This window comes from Indicator indicator, chromosome 30 (assembly GCF_027791375.1).
Source record: "Indicator indicator isolate 239-I01 chromosome 30, UM_Iind_1.1, whole genome shotgun sequence".
NCBI lineage: Eukaryota > Metazoa > Chordata > Aves > Piciformes > Indicatoridae > Indicator > Indicator indicator.
The window spans coordinates 10420382-10435186 of NC_072039.1; the positions used below are offsets into that span (position 1 = coordinate 10420382).

The 14805-nt window shown below is 53.5% G+C and overlaps 1 protein-coding gene across 1 annotated transcript; it reads left to right on the forward strand.

Moving 5' to 3' along the window:
• The first annotated feature begins 5896 nt into the window (after positions 1–5896).
• LOC128977112 (1-acyl-sn-glycerol-3-phosphate acyltransferase alpha-like) lies at positions 5897–14130 on the forward strand. Its single transcript, XM_054394582.1, has 6 exons — positions 5897–6081; positions 9407–9540; positions 10749–10924; positions 11176–11271; positions 12470–12542; positions 13976–14130. The coding sequence occupies exons 1-6, from the start codon at positions 5897–5899 to the stop codon at positions 14128–14130; spliced, it is 819 nt and encodes a 272-aa protein (XP_054250557.1).
• The last annotated feature ends 675 nt before the right edge of the window (positions 14131–14805 follow it).

Below are 14805 nucleotides of genomic sequence, written 5' to 3' on the forward strand. Positions count from 1 at the left end.
AGATGTCCCAGATCCATGCAACATCACAATGCACAGCAAAAGGAGTTAGCCAGAGGCTGACTCCCAGTCCAACCAGCTGCTGGCTTGTCACAGACTCTGTGATCCTGTAAGCTTTAGTGGCTAAAACATGGCTTGGACTCTCCTTTCAAACTGTCTGGCCTATACTGAAGGAAGGAGATTGGGGCAGTGGAATGGCTGCTTGCTCTTGCTCTCCAGGCTTGTTTTGATGTTTAAGACAAGGCTGTGATTCAACTTCCAGAGGAAAATCTGCTAATTTCATGGTGCCTTGGAGTGGAGCAACACTAGCTGTCACACACACCCCCCCCAGGCTGCTTTCCAATGCATTGTTTCAGGTTTTCCTTGCACATGGGATGAAGAAATTGCCCATGTGGCAGAAAGTTGTTTTGCCATCCTTATTTTTTCCGCCCCCTCTAGTCCAGCTGGAAGCATCACCTTTGTGTTGACAAAAATCCACAACAGCTTCTTCCTGCAGCCACAGTGCCTCCCCCCTGGGCTGTGGAGCTGAGGAGATGAGTCCTGGCTAAGCTAAGAACTGCCTTGATCTAGTTTTACTCCGTGTCCCCTCAGTATCTTCTCTTGAAAAGGACCAAACCCCTTTTCTCCTTCCTCTGGAGCCTGCTGTGTTTGCTGTTCTCCATCAATAAACTGCAGTTTTTGAGCTGAGGTCAAAGTGTTCCTTGCACTTGGTAAAAGCTTCATTAGCCACAGGTGAGTGGAGGATGGTGGTGGACCAGGTGCTTAGGGACATAGTTTAGTGGTGACCTTGCAGTGCTGGGTGGAAGGTTGGACTTGGGTGATCTTGAAGGTCTCTTCTAACCAAAGATACTCTGTGATCCTGTGACAGGAGTCCCTTCCCCTTTGAGCCTTCATCTGCTTGCCATGAACAAGAGAGTTTTCATAGCCTTTTCCCACCAAATTAGGTCACCACCTCCACCTCTCTTTCCTGGCCAAGGCCTGGCTTAGCAGAGCTGGTGAGTAGGAGACTCATGAAAGCAGCATGATGAAAGCTCATGGTATGAGTAAGCCACTCCTGGCCCTATTCACTTGGCTGGAGCCAGGCTCTGAAAGCAGAGCTGGGGAGTAAAAGTGAGTCACCTGAGCATGGATCCTTCAGCCTGGAAGCTGGGAGCTCCAGCAGGGCTGAGGTTTCTGAAAACACCTTGCAGGTTAGGCAAGAGCTGGCTGGGTTTGAAGTGGAAGCCTGATGGATCTCAGTGCTTGGGCATCCTTGTGAGTGAAAAAAATTACAGCTGAGGATTTCAGTGTCTGTGGGTTTGGAGCCTTGGTGTTTGCTTGCACCTAGCTGACTGCCCCTCGATGGTGAGTGGGGGATGGCACCAGTTGGATCATCCCTTTACAACCTTGCCTTTCCCCATACTCAGCACAGATCCAGGCTGGTGAAAGCCTCAAATAACCATGAGCCCAGCTTCAGGCTCCTGCATGTCTGATGTCTTCTGGAAAGAGCCTCTGCCCTCAGTGCTCTGAGTGTGTGGAGTTACTTTTCTGCATGGAACAGCTCAGTGATGCCCAGTCAGTGTTGGTTATTCCCCAGTTTGGTGGTGCCATGGAGAACCACTCCTCCCACAGCTGCTTTTTCTATGTACAAAGGCCTGCAGTGAGAGGACCAGGGGCAATGGCTTCAGACTAGAGGAGAGCAGAGTTAGATTGGATGTGTGGAACAAGTTCTGCACCATCAGGGTGCTGGAACACTGCAACAGGTTGCCCAGGGAGGTAGTTGAGGCTCCATCCCTGGAGATATTCAAGGTGAGACTCAACAGGGCTCTGGACAACCTGATCTAGTGGAGGATGCCAAGGGGGTTGGACTGGATGAGCTGAGACTGAGATCCCTTCCAGCCTGGAGCATCCTATGACCACACTGAGGCTCTAACACTTGTGAGGCTCTGCTCTGACCACGTGGACAGCACCATTGGTGCTGGAGAGGTCTTTCTGTCTTTTCTTCAGGACCAGGAGCTCGTGGTCTCATAGCCCAGCTCTGGTTTAGGGTTGATGTTGTTGGAAGCCACCAAGTTACTCCTGCTCAGCACCTGCTTGGCAGTGCCCTGTGATCTGCAGAGCACAATTTAAGAGAGGTGGTTGAGGCTCCATCCCTGGAGATCTTCCAGGTGAGGCTGGACAAGGCTTTGAGCAACCTGATCTGGTTGGGGATGTCCCTGCTGACTGCAGAGGGGTTGGACTGCATGACCTTTGGAGGTCCCTTCCAAACCATTCCATGTTTCTCTGATTCTATGATGCTCAGTTAGGAGAGACCAACTCCCACTGTAGGCCACAAGAGTGAAGCAGGAATCCAACTTCTGCAGCATCTCAGGAGGCTGCAAGCACCACTCTGCCATGCAGCAGAGGCAGCTTCTAGCATCACAGAACAGAATCCTGGAATCATGAAGGTTGGAAAAGACTCCTAAGGGCATCAAGCCCAGCAGTCAAGCCAACACCACCATGCCCTTCTCTGCTGAGGCTCTGCTCTGACCATGTGGACAGCACCATTGGTGCTGGAGAGGTCTTTCTGTCTTTTCTTCAGGACCAGGAGCTCGTGGTCTCATAGCTCAGCTCTGGTTTAGGGTTGATGTTGTTGGAAGCCACCAAGTTACTCCTGCTCAGCACCTGCTTGGCAGTGCCCTGTGATCTGCAGAGCACAATTTAACTCACAGCCTTGCTGAAAGGGTTTGAAATTTGCTGTCAGTGGCTTAAAACAAAACTTCTCAGTGGTCTGTGGTGAGTTCCTGCTCACACACTTCTCTGTTTCCAGACTTTCTGGGAGCATTCTCATGTGCAGAGCTGTGTGAGATGTTCCTCTTGCATTGGGAACCTGACAGCAGCTGTGGTTGTTCTTGCTGGAGTCATTCCAAGAGCTTTCCACTGGCATTATGCTTTAGGAACCCGCCTCCTGGTAGCTCAGGATGAACCAGCTGCACATCAAATCAACCTCCATCCAGTGGCAAAAGGCCAAAATTGATGCTGAGGAGATATTAGGAGGGTTAATAGGCATGATGAAGGTAATTCTTTGCTGGATTGGAGCTTAGAGAAGCACAAAGCAGCCAAGGCTAAATGTGTCCAGCAGGGCTAGGGAAGTTCTTCTACCTCTCTACTCTGCCCTGCTGAGACCACAGCTGCAATCCTGTGTCCAGTTTGGGGCTCCCCAGTTCAAGAGAGACAGAGACCTGCTGGAGAGAGTCCAAGGGAGAGCCAGGAGGATGCTTAGGGGACTTGAGCATCTCCCCTGGGAAGAGAGCCTGAGAGCCCTGGGGCTGTTTAGTCTGGAGAAGAGAAGGCTGAGAGGGGATCTGATCAATGTCTATCAATAGCTGAGGGATAGGTGTCAAGTGGAGGGGGCCAGGCTCTTTTGGGTGGTGCCCAAGGAGCAACAGGTACAAGCTGGAACCCAGGAGGTTCCACCTCAACATGAGGAGAAACTTCTTTGATGTGAGGGTGACAGAGCCCTGGAGCAGGCTGCCCAGAGAGGTTGTGGAGTCTCTGTCTCTGGAGGCTTTCCAAACCCACCTGGATGTGTTCCTATGTGACCTGCTCCAGCTGACCCTGCTTTGGCAGGGGGTTTGGAGGTCCCTTCTAACCCCTAACATTCTCTGATTCTATGGTTCTATATGAACCTGCTTCAGAAGGAACCTGGACCCTGCAGCACCAGAAAGACAGGAGAAGAAGGATCCCTGGCTAAGGCAGGAGAAGAGGGGACACAAGCAGTGCCTTCATTATCATGCCTTGCCTCAGTTTCTCCATGGAATATTACTGAGCTTTGTCCACCTCTCTCTTCTCAAGGGTTTGATCTTTGGGTTGCAGGTGCCAGTCAAGGTGGTTGTAGTGGTCCTTGGAATATTCCCTTTTGCAATCCTGGCTGGAATTTAATATTATTACCCCTTTAAGAGTGAGAGTTGCTTGAGCAAGATGATCTGTGTGCAGAGGGTGAATCATGAAGCTTTTGTTTCCCAGCCCAGGCATTGTAGTTATTGCAAAGATCCTCCCCCTGCAGGGGTTTGAGAGGAGCACTCCCAGGCTGTGCTCACAGTTTCCTGCTCTACCTCTTACATAAGTAGGTGTTTCAACATCTGCCTGCCCCTGGCCAAGAAACCATCAGCAGGAGGAGTTCCTCTGGCTTTGTTTATCCTTTTGTGGCACTTTTAGCACTTCTCTCTCTGCATGAGGAATGTTCAGTTGCTCAGCTGGACCCCCTCCAACGCCTGGATGCATGGGGCAGGAGCTGGCTGCTAGGGTCACTGCTTTCCCCTTACTCTCCTCCATGATATTCACCTCTGATTTCCTGGCCATCTTGGTGGTGTTCACTGGTGAGACAGCCTGGTGTGTCTGTGCTGTCCAACAACACATCCTGCTCCCTCCCATTAGAGAAGGTCAGTCACATCCTGGGCTGAGCCCCAGCAGCAGGGCCAGGGAGGGGATTCTGCCCTTCTGCTGCTCTCTCCTGAGATCTCCCCTGCAGTGCTGGGGCAGCTCTGGAGTCCTCAGCACAGCACAGACAGGGACCTGTTGGAGCAGAGCCAGAGGAGGCCACAGCAATGCTGGGAGGGCTGGAAGCCCTCTGCTGGGAGGCCAGGGTGAGAGAGTTGTGGTTGCTCACCCTGGAGAGGAGAAGGCTCCAGGGAGACCTTCTGGTGGCCTTTCAGTGCTGAAAGGGGAGATCAGAAAGCTGGGGACAGACTTGTGAGCAGGGCCTGCTGTGACAGGACGAGGGGGGATGGCTTGAACTGAAAGAGGGAGATTGAGAGTGGAGAGAAGGGAGAAATGTTTGACACTGAGGGTGGTGAGATCTTCTCCCAGGATGCCCCATCCCTGGCACCACTGCAGGTCAGGTTCTGAGCAACCTGCTCTTAGTTGCATCTGTCCCTGCTGACTGCAGGGGGGTTGGACTGGATGACCCTGACAGGTCTCCTCCAGTCCAAACCCAGTCTGTGATCTCTGCCTCCCTGCTTCTCTTTGCACGTGGTCCCTGTGCAGGGAGCTCAGTGAAGGAGAGCTGTGTCCAAGCAGCCATCACTGCTGCAGCCCAGAGCCAGTCCCTCCCTGTGTGCAGGCTGTGTGCCCACAGCTGTGTGCAGTGCTTGCAGCCAGCTCCCATTTGCCCTGCCCTGGGCAGCCCTTGCTGAACTGGCTCCCAGCAGTGTGATGGTTTGAAACTGTCTTTTTAAGTTTTTTCTTCTCAAGGTTCAAGCAGAGAAAGCTACAGAATGTAAATAAATCACTATTGGGTGTAAGAAAGCAAAATAATGATTGTTCTAAACACTTCCATTGGGTAGAGAGAAATGTCTAAGAACCACTACTCAAAACAGAGTTGGGGCAGTTGGGGTCTGAGTTCACAACTTGCTGGCTGGCTGCTGCTGCTGCTTCTCTTCTGGCTGAAGATAACACACTGACCTTGGTGAGCTAAGCTAACAGCCTCTCTGCTTCTTGACTCTCTGCCTTCTGCCAGGGAGTCTGGGGGGAGGAGGCCCCTGGGAGAGTAGACCCCTTGGGAAAGGTCCCCTTGGGGGGGAAGCAAAGGGAGCTTGGTTGTTGCTTTTCTGTTGATTGTATCTATTTGTAAATGTTGTGAATTGTGTCTATTTGTACAGATCCATTGCATTGCATTATAGGTTGTAGATCTGCTGGTCAATACAGCTTGCATTTGCTTTCCAGCCTGAGCTAGCCTGGGTATTGTCAGTGGGGGGGATTTCAGCTCTCACACTGTTACACCCAGCCACAGCCTCTGCAGAGCTCCCACAGCTCCTTCCAGCTTTGCACCACCCACCTGTGCCTGAGGAAGGGAATCTGAGCTCTGCTGCACAACATCAGCTGCTCCTGACTCGGGCAGTGCTCTGTGCAAGGCTCCCCTGCTTGAGTCTGGGCTGCAAGGATGGAGATTTTGCTCCTCCACTACCCCTTCACTTGTCTGTTTGTTGCTCTTCTGGTCCTTTACCAGGTGAAACCTGCCTTCAGGTACTTCTGCAAGATGACCTTTTACAAGCTGTGGCTCTTCACCCTTAGCATCCTGGTGATTCTGCTCAGCATTCCCCGTGGACGTAGCCTAGAAAACATCAAGTAAGTTGTCTGTGGTTTCTCTTTGCTCTGGGTGGTGATGGAGTCAACTCCTGCTCTGTTTTGGGGAGGGGTCTTGGGGGGTTGTGCTGCAGTGGGGAGGGACTGGCTGCATGTTGGTGTGCTGGAGAGCTGCCAGGCTCTCTGTTAATTCAGAGGAGGGATGTGGGCTTCAGCATTGGCTTTGAGTTGATGGAAAGCAGAAGGGATTATGGAAGGAAAGGATGTAAAAGGTGACATAAATCTGACAAACTGGGTAATGCAGGGCTGAAAGAATCACTGAGCTGTCAGGGTTGGAAGGGACCTCAAGGATCATCTAGTTCAAATCACTCTGCCACGGGCAAGGACACTTTCCACCAGACCAGCTTGCCCAGAGCCACATCCAGCCTGGCCTTAAAAACTTCCAGGGAAGTTGCTGGGTTTAATAAATCTCTCCAGTCTGCTCTTCAGAGGCACACTTCCCACCTCCATGTGGCTAATCCCTTATCTAAGGTGTGATGAGGAAGCCTCTGTTGGTGCTCTCCTCTTTCTCAACTCCATTCTCCCCCAGTGCCAACCTGCACCAGCAGAAGCTGACTTTACCACAGGGCAGGGCTGCCACCTGCCTTGTCACTGGTGGCCCCTTCCTGGCAATCACAGCCTGGTGTCCCCAGGTCTGGCAGTTTCAGAGCCCTTGTCCTTGCTGCCCATTCCCTCTCTCCATCTGTTCCTGACCCTGCAAGGAGCTGTCAGACTCAGCTAGAGGCTGGGCAGCATGTGGTGGGCAGTGCTGGGCAACAGGAGCTGGGGGTGTGGGTTGAGTGAGTGCATGAATGCTCCAGGCTGGGGGCAGAGTGGCTGGAAAAGTGCCTGCTGGTGTGGGTGACAGCAGCTGAACATGAGCCAGGGTGTGCCCAGCTGGCCAAGAAGGCCACCAGCAGCCTGGCCTGGGTCAGCAGTGATGTGGCCAGCAGGAGCAGGGCAGGAATTGTCCTCCTGTGCTGGGCACTGGTGAGGCCACACTGCAAATCCTGGGTTTGGTTTTGGGCCTCTCACTCCAAGACAGACATTGAGAGGCTGGAGCAGGGCCAGAGGAGGGCAACAAAGTTGGGGAAGGGTCTGGAGAACAGAGCTGGTGAAGGGTTTGGAGTACAGGGCTGGTGAGGAGCAGCTGAGAGACCTGGAGTTGCTTAGTCTGGAGGAAAGGAGGCTGAGGGGAGACCTTCTGGCTCTCTGCAAAACCCTGAGAGGAGGCTGGAGCCAGGTGGAGGTTGGTCTCTTCTCCCTAGTAATTAGCAATAGGATGAGAGGAAGCATCCTCAAGTTGCACCAGGGAAGGTTTAGATTGGACCTTGGAAAAAATGTCTTTGCTGCAGGCACTGGAACTATTGGAGTCATCATCCCTGGAGGTGCTCACAAAAACCTGAGGACATGGCACTTGGGTTGATGGCTTAGTGGGCATGGTGGTGTTGGCTTGACTGCTGGGCTTGATGCCCTTAGGAGTCTTTTCCAACCTTCATGATTCCAGGATTCTGTTCTGTGATGCTAGAAGCTGCCTCTGCTGCATGGCAGAGTAGTGCTTGCAGCCTCCTGAGATGCTGCAGAAGTTGGATTCCTGCTTCACTCTTGTGGCCTACAGTGGGAGTTGGTCTCTCCTAACTGAGCATCATAGAATCAGAGAAACATGGAATGGTTTGGAAGGGACCTCCAAAGGTCATGCAGTCCAACCCCTCTGCAGTCAGCAGGGACATCCCCAACCAGATCAGGTTGCTCAAAGCCTTGTCCAGCCTCACCTGGAAGATCTCCAGGGATGGAGCCTCAACTACCTCTCTTAAATTGTGCTCTGCAGATCACAGGGCACTGCCAAGCAGGTGCTGAGCAGGAGTAACTTGGTGGCTTCCAACAACATCAACCCTAAACCAGAGCTGGGCTATGAGACCACGAGCTCCTGGTCCTGAAGAAAAGACAGAAAGACCTCTCCAGCACCAATGGTGCTGTCCACATGGTCAGAGCAGAGCCTCAGCAGAGAAGGACTCACAAGTGTGAGGGTGTGTTAGAGCCTCAGTGTGGTCATAGAATGGTCCAGGCTGGAAGGGACCTCCAAAGGTCATCCAGTCCAACCCCCTCAACATCCTCAACTAGGTCAGGTTGTCCAGAGCCCTGTTGAGCCTCACCTTGAATATCTCCAGGGATGGAGCCTCAACCACTTTCCTGGTCAACCTGTTGCAGTGTTCCAGCACCCTGATGGTGCAGAACTTGTTCCACACATCCAATCTAACTCTGCTCTTCTCTAATCTGAAGCCATTGCCCCTGGTCCTATCACTGCAGGCCTTTGACTGGAAGACATTTCCTTCCTTCAGTACTTGACCTTCTGTTTTCTTTATTTTTCTGGTGTCTGTTAAAATATGGTGACCAGAACTGCAGTCTAATGTCACCTAGAGGCACAATCATCTCTCTTTGCACAGCCTGGGCACGAGCAGAGTTGGGCACAAGGTCACTGCAGCTCATATTCATGGTTCAGCAGGGTGTGCAGGGAAGGGGAGCACCCAGAGGTGCACTATGAATGTGGTGATCCAGGGAATTGCTGTAGCTGGGGTTGTTTGGCCATTGGCCTGATCTGGCTTGAAGAGAACCTTGCCAGGTGGTACTTGTCTGAAGAAACATTCCAGTTGCTCTTCTCCAAGTCATGGGGCAGATCTGAGTTGGTGGAGGAAGAGGTGGGATGGTTTGGAAGAGTGGTGGTTGCTCATAGACTAGAATCATGGAATTGTTTTGGTTGGAAAAGGCCTTTAGGCTCATCCAGTCCAACCATTCTCTGACTCTACCAAGGCTGGAGCTAAACCATGGCCCTCAGCACCACAGCTCTGCCTCTTTGAAACACCTCCAGGGATGGGCATTCAACCACCTCCCTGGGCAGCCTGTGCCAGCCTTTGAGAACTCTTTCAGTGAAGAAGTTTCCTGTGATGTCCAACCTAAACCTTCCCTGGTGCAACTTGAGAGTTTTCCTCTTGTCCTATCACTTGTTCCTTGGGAGCAGAGCCCAACCCCCACCTGGCTCCAGCCTCCTTTCAGGGAGTTGTAGAGAGCAATGAGGTCTCCCCTCAGCCTCCTTTTCTCCACACCAGGGCCTCTGCCCAGCCCTGTTCTCCAGACCCTTCCCCAGCTTTGTTGCCCTTCTCTGGACCTGCTCCAGCCCCTCAGAGTCCTTCTTGGAGTGAGGGGGTCCAAAACTGAACTCAGTTCTGCAGGAGTGGCCTCACTAGTGCCAGGATCAGAGGGACAATCCCTGTCCTGGTCTCCTTGCCCAGTTTCAGCATCCCTTTGGCCACCTTCTGCTTCCCTTCTCCAGGTTTATGCGGATGATATTCCTGCCACTCAAACACATCTTTGGGATCAAGATAGTGGTGAAGGGCAAGGAGAACCTCAGGAATGAGAAACCTTTCGTCCTTGTCTTGAACCACCAGACCTCCCTTGATATTATGGGTATGTGGTAATGCTGCCTCCTGCTCCTGACACCAGCAGGATGAAATCCCAGCACCAGGGGCAGAGGGGGGACAACAGGCAGAGGGGGACCACAGGCAGAGGAAGGTGCCCCGGGACCACAGGCAGAGGGGGGTGTCCCCAGGACCACAGGCAGAGGGGGGTGTCCCCAGGACCACAGGCAGAGGGGGGTGTCCCCAGGACCACAGGCAGGGGGTGTCCCCAGGACCACAGGCAGAAGGGGGTGCCCCAGGACCACAGTGAGAGGAAGGTGCCCCAGGACCACAGGCAGAGGGGGGGGTCCCAAGGCCACAGGCAGAAGGGGGTGCCCCAGGGAGAGGGGGATCCCAGGACCACAGGCAGAGGGGGACCCCAGGGAGAGGGTCAGGAGTGGTTCCTACATAATCTGTTACCAGCTAGCCCCAAGCCAGGGCTGCTCTCCAGGGTATTAGAGGTATTTGCAAACCAAACCAGCTCCATCCAGTCCGAGGGAATCATAGAATGGTTTGGGCTTGAAGGGGCCTTAAACATTATCTAGTTCCAACCCCCTGCCATGGGTAGGGACACCTCCAACTAGCCCAGGTTGCTCAAGGCTCCATCCAACCTGGCTGTGAGCACCTGAAGGGAGGGAGCATCCATGGCCTTCCTATTCCAGTGAGTCACCACCCTCACTGCCAGGGATTTCTTCCTAATCTCCAGCACCAATCTGCCCTCTTCCAGTTTAAAGCCATTGCCCCTTGTCCTGTCACTACAAGCCCCAGGCACGAGAATGGGGATGAGAGTGGCAGCTGACCACAGCCATGAGAAGGCTGCTGTGGCTGAGTGCCAGCAGCAGCATCATAGAATGGGCTGGGCTGGAAGAGACCTCCAAAGGTCACCCAGTCTGACCTCCCTGCAGTCAGCAGGGACATCCCCAACCAGATCAGGCTGTCCAGGGCCTCGTTGAGCCTCACCTTGAATATCTCCAGGGAAGGAGCCTCAACCACCTCCCTGGGCAACCTGTTCCAGTGTTTGGGAGACACCCTCATAAGTGAAGTCCTCCTCCACGTGGCTGCTTGCTCTGGAGACTCCCAGAATACCTTCCCCAGCCTGTTTCTGACCCTGTGAAGCTGGATGGGCACTGCAGCCGTGGCAGAGGGAGGGTTGTAGCCTAGAAACTAGATGCACCAGCACGGGTGGCAACTTGTCCTGCCCTTGTCCTGCCCCTGCAGTGCTGATGGACATTCTGCCCAGCCGCTGTGTGCCCATTGCCAAGAGGGAGATCCTCTACATGGGCACCTTCGGCCTGGCCTGCTGGCTCTCGGGAGTCATCTTCATCGACCGCAAGAAGAGAGAAGAGTCCATCGCCACCTTGGCAGAGGTGGCAGACTCCCTGCACAAAGAAAATGTGAGTGGGGAGGATTCTGCTGAGGGGAAGCAGGAGCCTCGAGGGGGCTGGGAAAGAGATCTCTGTCTCTGGGCTGGCTGCCGAGCAGAGCGAAGGAAGAGCATCTCTGGTGGGCTCAGTGCGGCGTGTGCCTGGCAGAGTGCTCGAAGAGGAGGATGTCTCTGCGTGGTGAGCAGCAGAGAGAGCAGTGGAATGTGGCTTACAATAGTGGCTGGAGGTCCTTCCATCTCAATGTCTTCTCCCCCTGGCAGTTCCGTGTCCTGATCTTCCCCGAAGGAACTCGCAACCACAGTGGATCCCTGCTGCCCTTCAAGCGTGGAGCCTTCCAGCTGGCTGTGAGAGCCCAGGTGAGAGCCACCTTCTCCTCACCCCTGAGGTGCACCTCACAGGGTGTCAAGGGTTGGAAGGGACCTCCAAATATCATTGAGGCCAACCCCCCTGCCAGAGCAGGACCAGAGAATCCAGCACGGACCACACAGGAACACATCCAGATGGGGCTGGAAAGGCTCCAGAGAAGGAGACTCGGACCCTCCTCATCCTTGTGATGGAGAGGGGAAGAGGAGGGTCAAGGGCAGCACTGCAAAGCAGGGCAATAGCCAAATGTTGGAAACTGGGGAAGGGAATAGAAAAAAAAAAGAGGCTGAAAAATCAGGCAAGAGCCAAGGCAGAGTCCTGGAGTACAGCAAGTCTCCAGAGAAGGAGACTCCACAACCTCTCTGGGCAGCCTGTTCCAGTGCTCTGGGAGCCTCACAGTGAAGAAGTTCCTCCTCATGTTGAGGTGGAACCTCCTGTGCTGCAGTTTCTGTCCATTGCCTCTTGTCCTAGCATAGAGTGCAACAGAGCAGAGTCTGTCCCCTCCCTCTTGACCCCCACCGCTCAGATATTTATAAACATTTGCCTACCAAGGTCCACCAGCAGCCAAGCTTATGCACCTCCTGCTCCTTGGCTTCCCTTTGGGTCTAGCACACATAGAATCATACAATCTCAGGATGGCTCAGCTTAGAAGGCACCTCAGAGGTCATCTGCTCCAACCTCCCTTTCCACAGGCAGGGACACCTCTCAACCAGACTCAGCTGCTCAAGGCTTCATCCAACCTGGCCTTGAACACCTCCAGGGAGGAGGCATCCACAGCCTCCCTGGGCAACTTCCAGGAGCTTGCCCAGAGGAGGAGCTGTTTGTGGGCCAAGTGGAAGTCCTTCATTACTCAGCTTGGGAAAACAATGGGGGAGCACTGCCAGGAGCCCTGGAGCTGTCCAGGAGGAGTTTCTGCTGAGCAGGTCTCCATGCATACAAATTCTATCAGTTCATGAAGTGTTGGCCTAAATACAGAGGTGAAAATGCAAAACCCAAGAGTGAGGACCCTAACAGCTAAAGGATCTAAATATCTCCAAACCCCTCTGAGTGCCCTTGTGGAGCTGACTGGGAGAATTATCAGTGAGGCTCAGGATTCACCTAAGGAAGCCACTTCTGGTTTTGTGTTTGGGTTTTTTTTTTTGGGGGGTGGATATGGGGAAATGTGCAGATTGACATTTATCTCCCCTCCAGGTCCCTGTTATTCCTGTGGTGATCTCTTCCTACTGTGACTTCTACAACCAGAAGGAGAAAAGATTTACACCAGGTAAGGATGACCTGGGGCAAAGAATGGGCTGAGTGTTGGTGTGAGGTCAGTCCTGGGAGGAGAGCCATGAGGCTGGAAGAGGAGTGCCTGTGATGTGGAGACAGCAGCCAGAGAGCAGCCGGGTCTGTCTGCTGGGCAGAGGAGGGAACAGGAGAGTTCAGGCACCATGTTTGCCTTGGATTTCTCCCTGCTTTTTCCACTATCCATATGATGGAACCTGGAAAAGCAGCAAACTCCTGGGGCAGGTCCTGCCCCTGACCTCTCCATGTTGTCCTTGGATCTGGAGGTGCATGGAGAGTTAGGAAACAAAAGCAACCATGGACCTCCCAGCAAAAGCCACCCTAAGACTGTACCTCCTCCTGGTTCCCAGCTTTCATCTCTGTGTGCTGCTTGCTCACTGCTACCATTTTATGAGGAACAAATGACACAACCTTGGGCTTCAAGGAGAGAAACGCAGACAAAAATGTGTTTCAAACTCCAGCAAAGCAACCCATCCTGTTCCTCCACTGCCTCTGCTGCCACCCACCCTCTGCCACTGCCCACCCTCCCCCAGGCCAGCCCTGCTGTTTCCTAAGGGCAATTCCCACTCCTCTCAGAGTTGGTGGCTGGGTGTAGCCATTCCCTGGCAGGCAGACACCTGGAGGAGAGAGTTGTGCAGATGGGAGATGCTGCATTCTCTCTTTCAGCTGCTAAGGGTGTGTCTGTCTGTCTGTCTGTCTGTCCTGTCCCTGCTTGGCCACATGCAGAAGCCTTTTGGTACTGGAAGCATCCTTCCAGCCTGGCAGGAGCTGTCCTGCTCCCTCCCCATCACAGCCCTGTTCAGCTGGGCAGCTAAGGCAGAGCACTGCCCTGGGAACTCTGAGGGACACACCAGTGCCCAGTACAGCCCTGGTCCTGCTGGTCACACTGCTCCTGATCCAGGGCAGGATGCTGGTGACCTTCTTGGCCACCTGGGCACACCCTGGCTCCTCTGGAGGTGTTCAAGGAACATGTGGACATGTCACTTCAGCACATGGTTTAATGGCCATGCTGGTCTTAGGTGCATGATCCTTGATGATCTTAGCTGGCTGTGGACCCACACCCCAGGTCTTTCTCTGCTGGGCAGCTTCCAGCCACTCTACCCCAAGCCTGGAGTGTTCATGAGGTCATAACTGGTGATTGTTAATAAGGTGCATTTGAAGAGAGATTCACCTGTGGCTGTAGCTCTGATTTTTTTGCAGCCTTCATGGATAGGAAGAGCCTGGATTTTTGGGATTTTTGCTGTGTGCATTCAGGGCATGACTGGGTTGAGACACACCCCCACCCCACCCCCAACCCCAGCTGTCTTGTTCCTTGGTTTGCAGCAATCCCTCTGCTAGATTTTCTCTTGCTCTTTTACAACACTCACATACTTTCTTCCCCCCTCTCTCGCTCTGTCTCTTTCTTTTTTCCAGGAAAAAGCATCATCCAGGTCCTGCCAGAAGTGGAGACCACTGGCCTTGGCCCAGAGGATGTCCCCAAGCTCACCGAGCGGGTCCGTGACTCCATGCTAGCCACCTACCAGAGGATATCAGCAATGACCAAGGAGGCTCCCCCTCAGGAATCCTAACTTCCAGCCCCAGCTGGGTGTGTAGCAGCAGGAGGGGGAGAGGATGGCAACCACAAGAAGGTCTGGCCAGCAGACACAGCCATGGATTGCAACCCTGACCTACCAGAGACCCAGAAAACATCCACAGAAGGAGAAAAGCTTGCACGTGGAGGTGGTGCAATGCTTGCCATGTTCCTTCCAGAACATTCTGCCACCTGCATGGACAGACACATGGTGGGCAGCTGGACAGTTCTTTGTCATCAGAACACTGAGACCTCCTCTCCAGCTGGAGCCCAGGCAGAGCTGGACCCATCCTGTCATCACTGCTGAGTGCTCACAGTCACCTTTTTAGACTCAAACCCAACAAGGCAGAGGCATTTATCCAAGCCTGAGACCAGGGGTTTGCCCTGGAAGCACACTCAGGAGAAGGCACTGCCTCCTACCTCTTTCCAGGGGGAGACCCTGGGAGCCAGCTCTGGCCCCTGAAGAGAAAGCCAAGGCAGCTTTGGGAGAGGGGAATTAAAGCCCTGAAGTGTGTCCAAAGGGGTTGGTGGTTTGTTTTTCTTAGCCTTCCTTTAAGGCAGAGCAAGGTTTTGCTTTCAGTCATGGGGCACTTCTTGAAAGGGGGACAAGGCTGGAGACTCAGAAACCAGAGGCAGACAGCAGCAATGGCTTGCTTCACACCCTTGCCATGCC

Bases quoted from the DNA above. Each gene is read 5' to 3' on its own strand.
- LOC128977112 (XM_054394582.1), top strand. From the start codon at position 5,897: ATGGAGATTTTGCTCCTCCACTACCCCTTCACTTGTCTGTTTGTTGCT. The intron at 9,541-10,748 runs GTATGTGGTAAT...CTGCCCCTGCAG, and splicing joins GACCTCCCTTGATATTATGG to TGCTGATGGACATTCTGCCC. The intron at 10,925-11,175 runs GTGAGTGGGGAG...TCCCCCTGGCAG, and splicing joins ACTCCCTGCACAAAGAAAAT to TTCCGTGTCCTGATCTTCCC.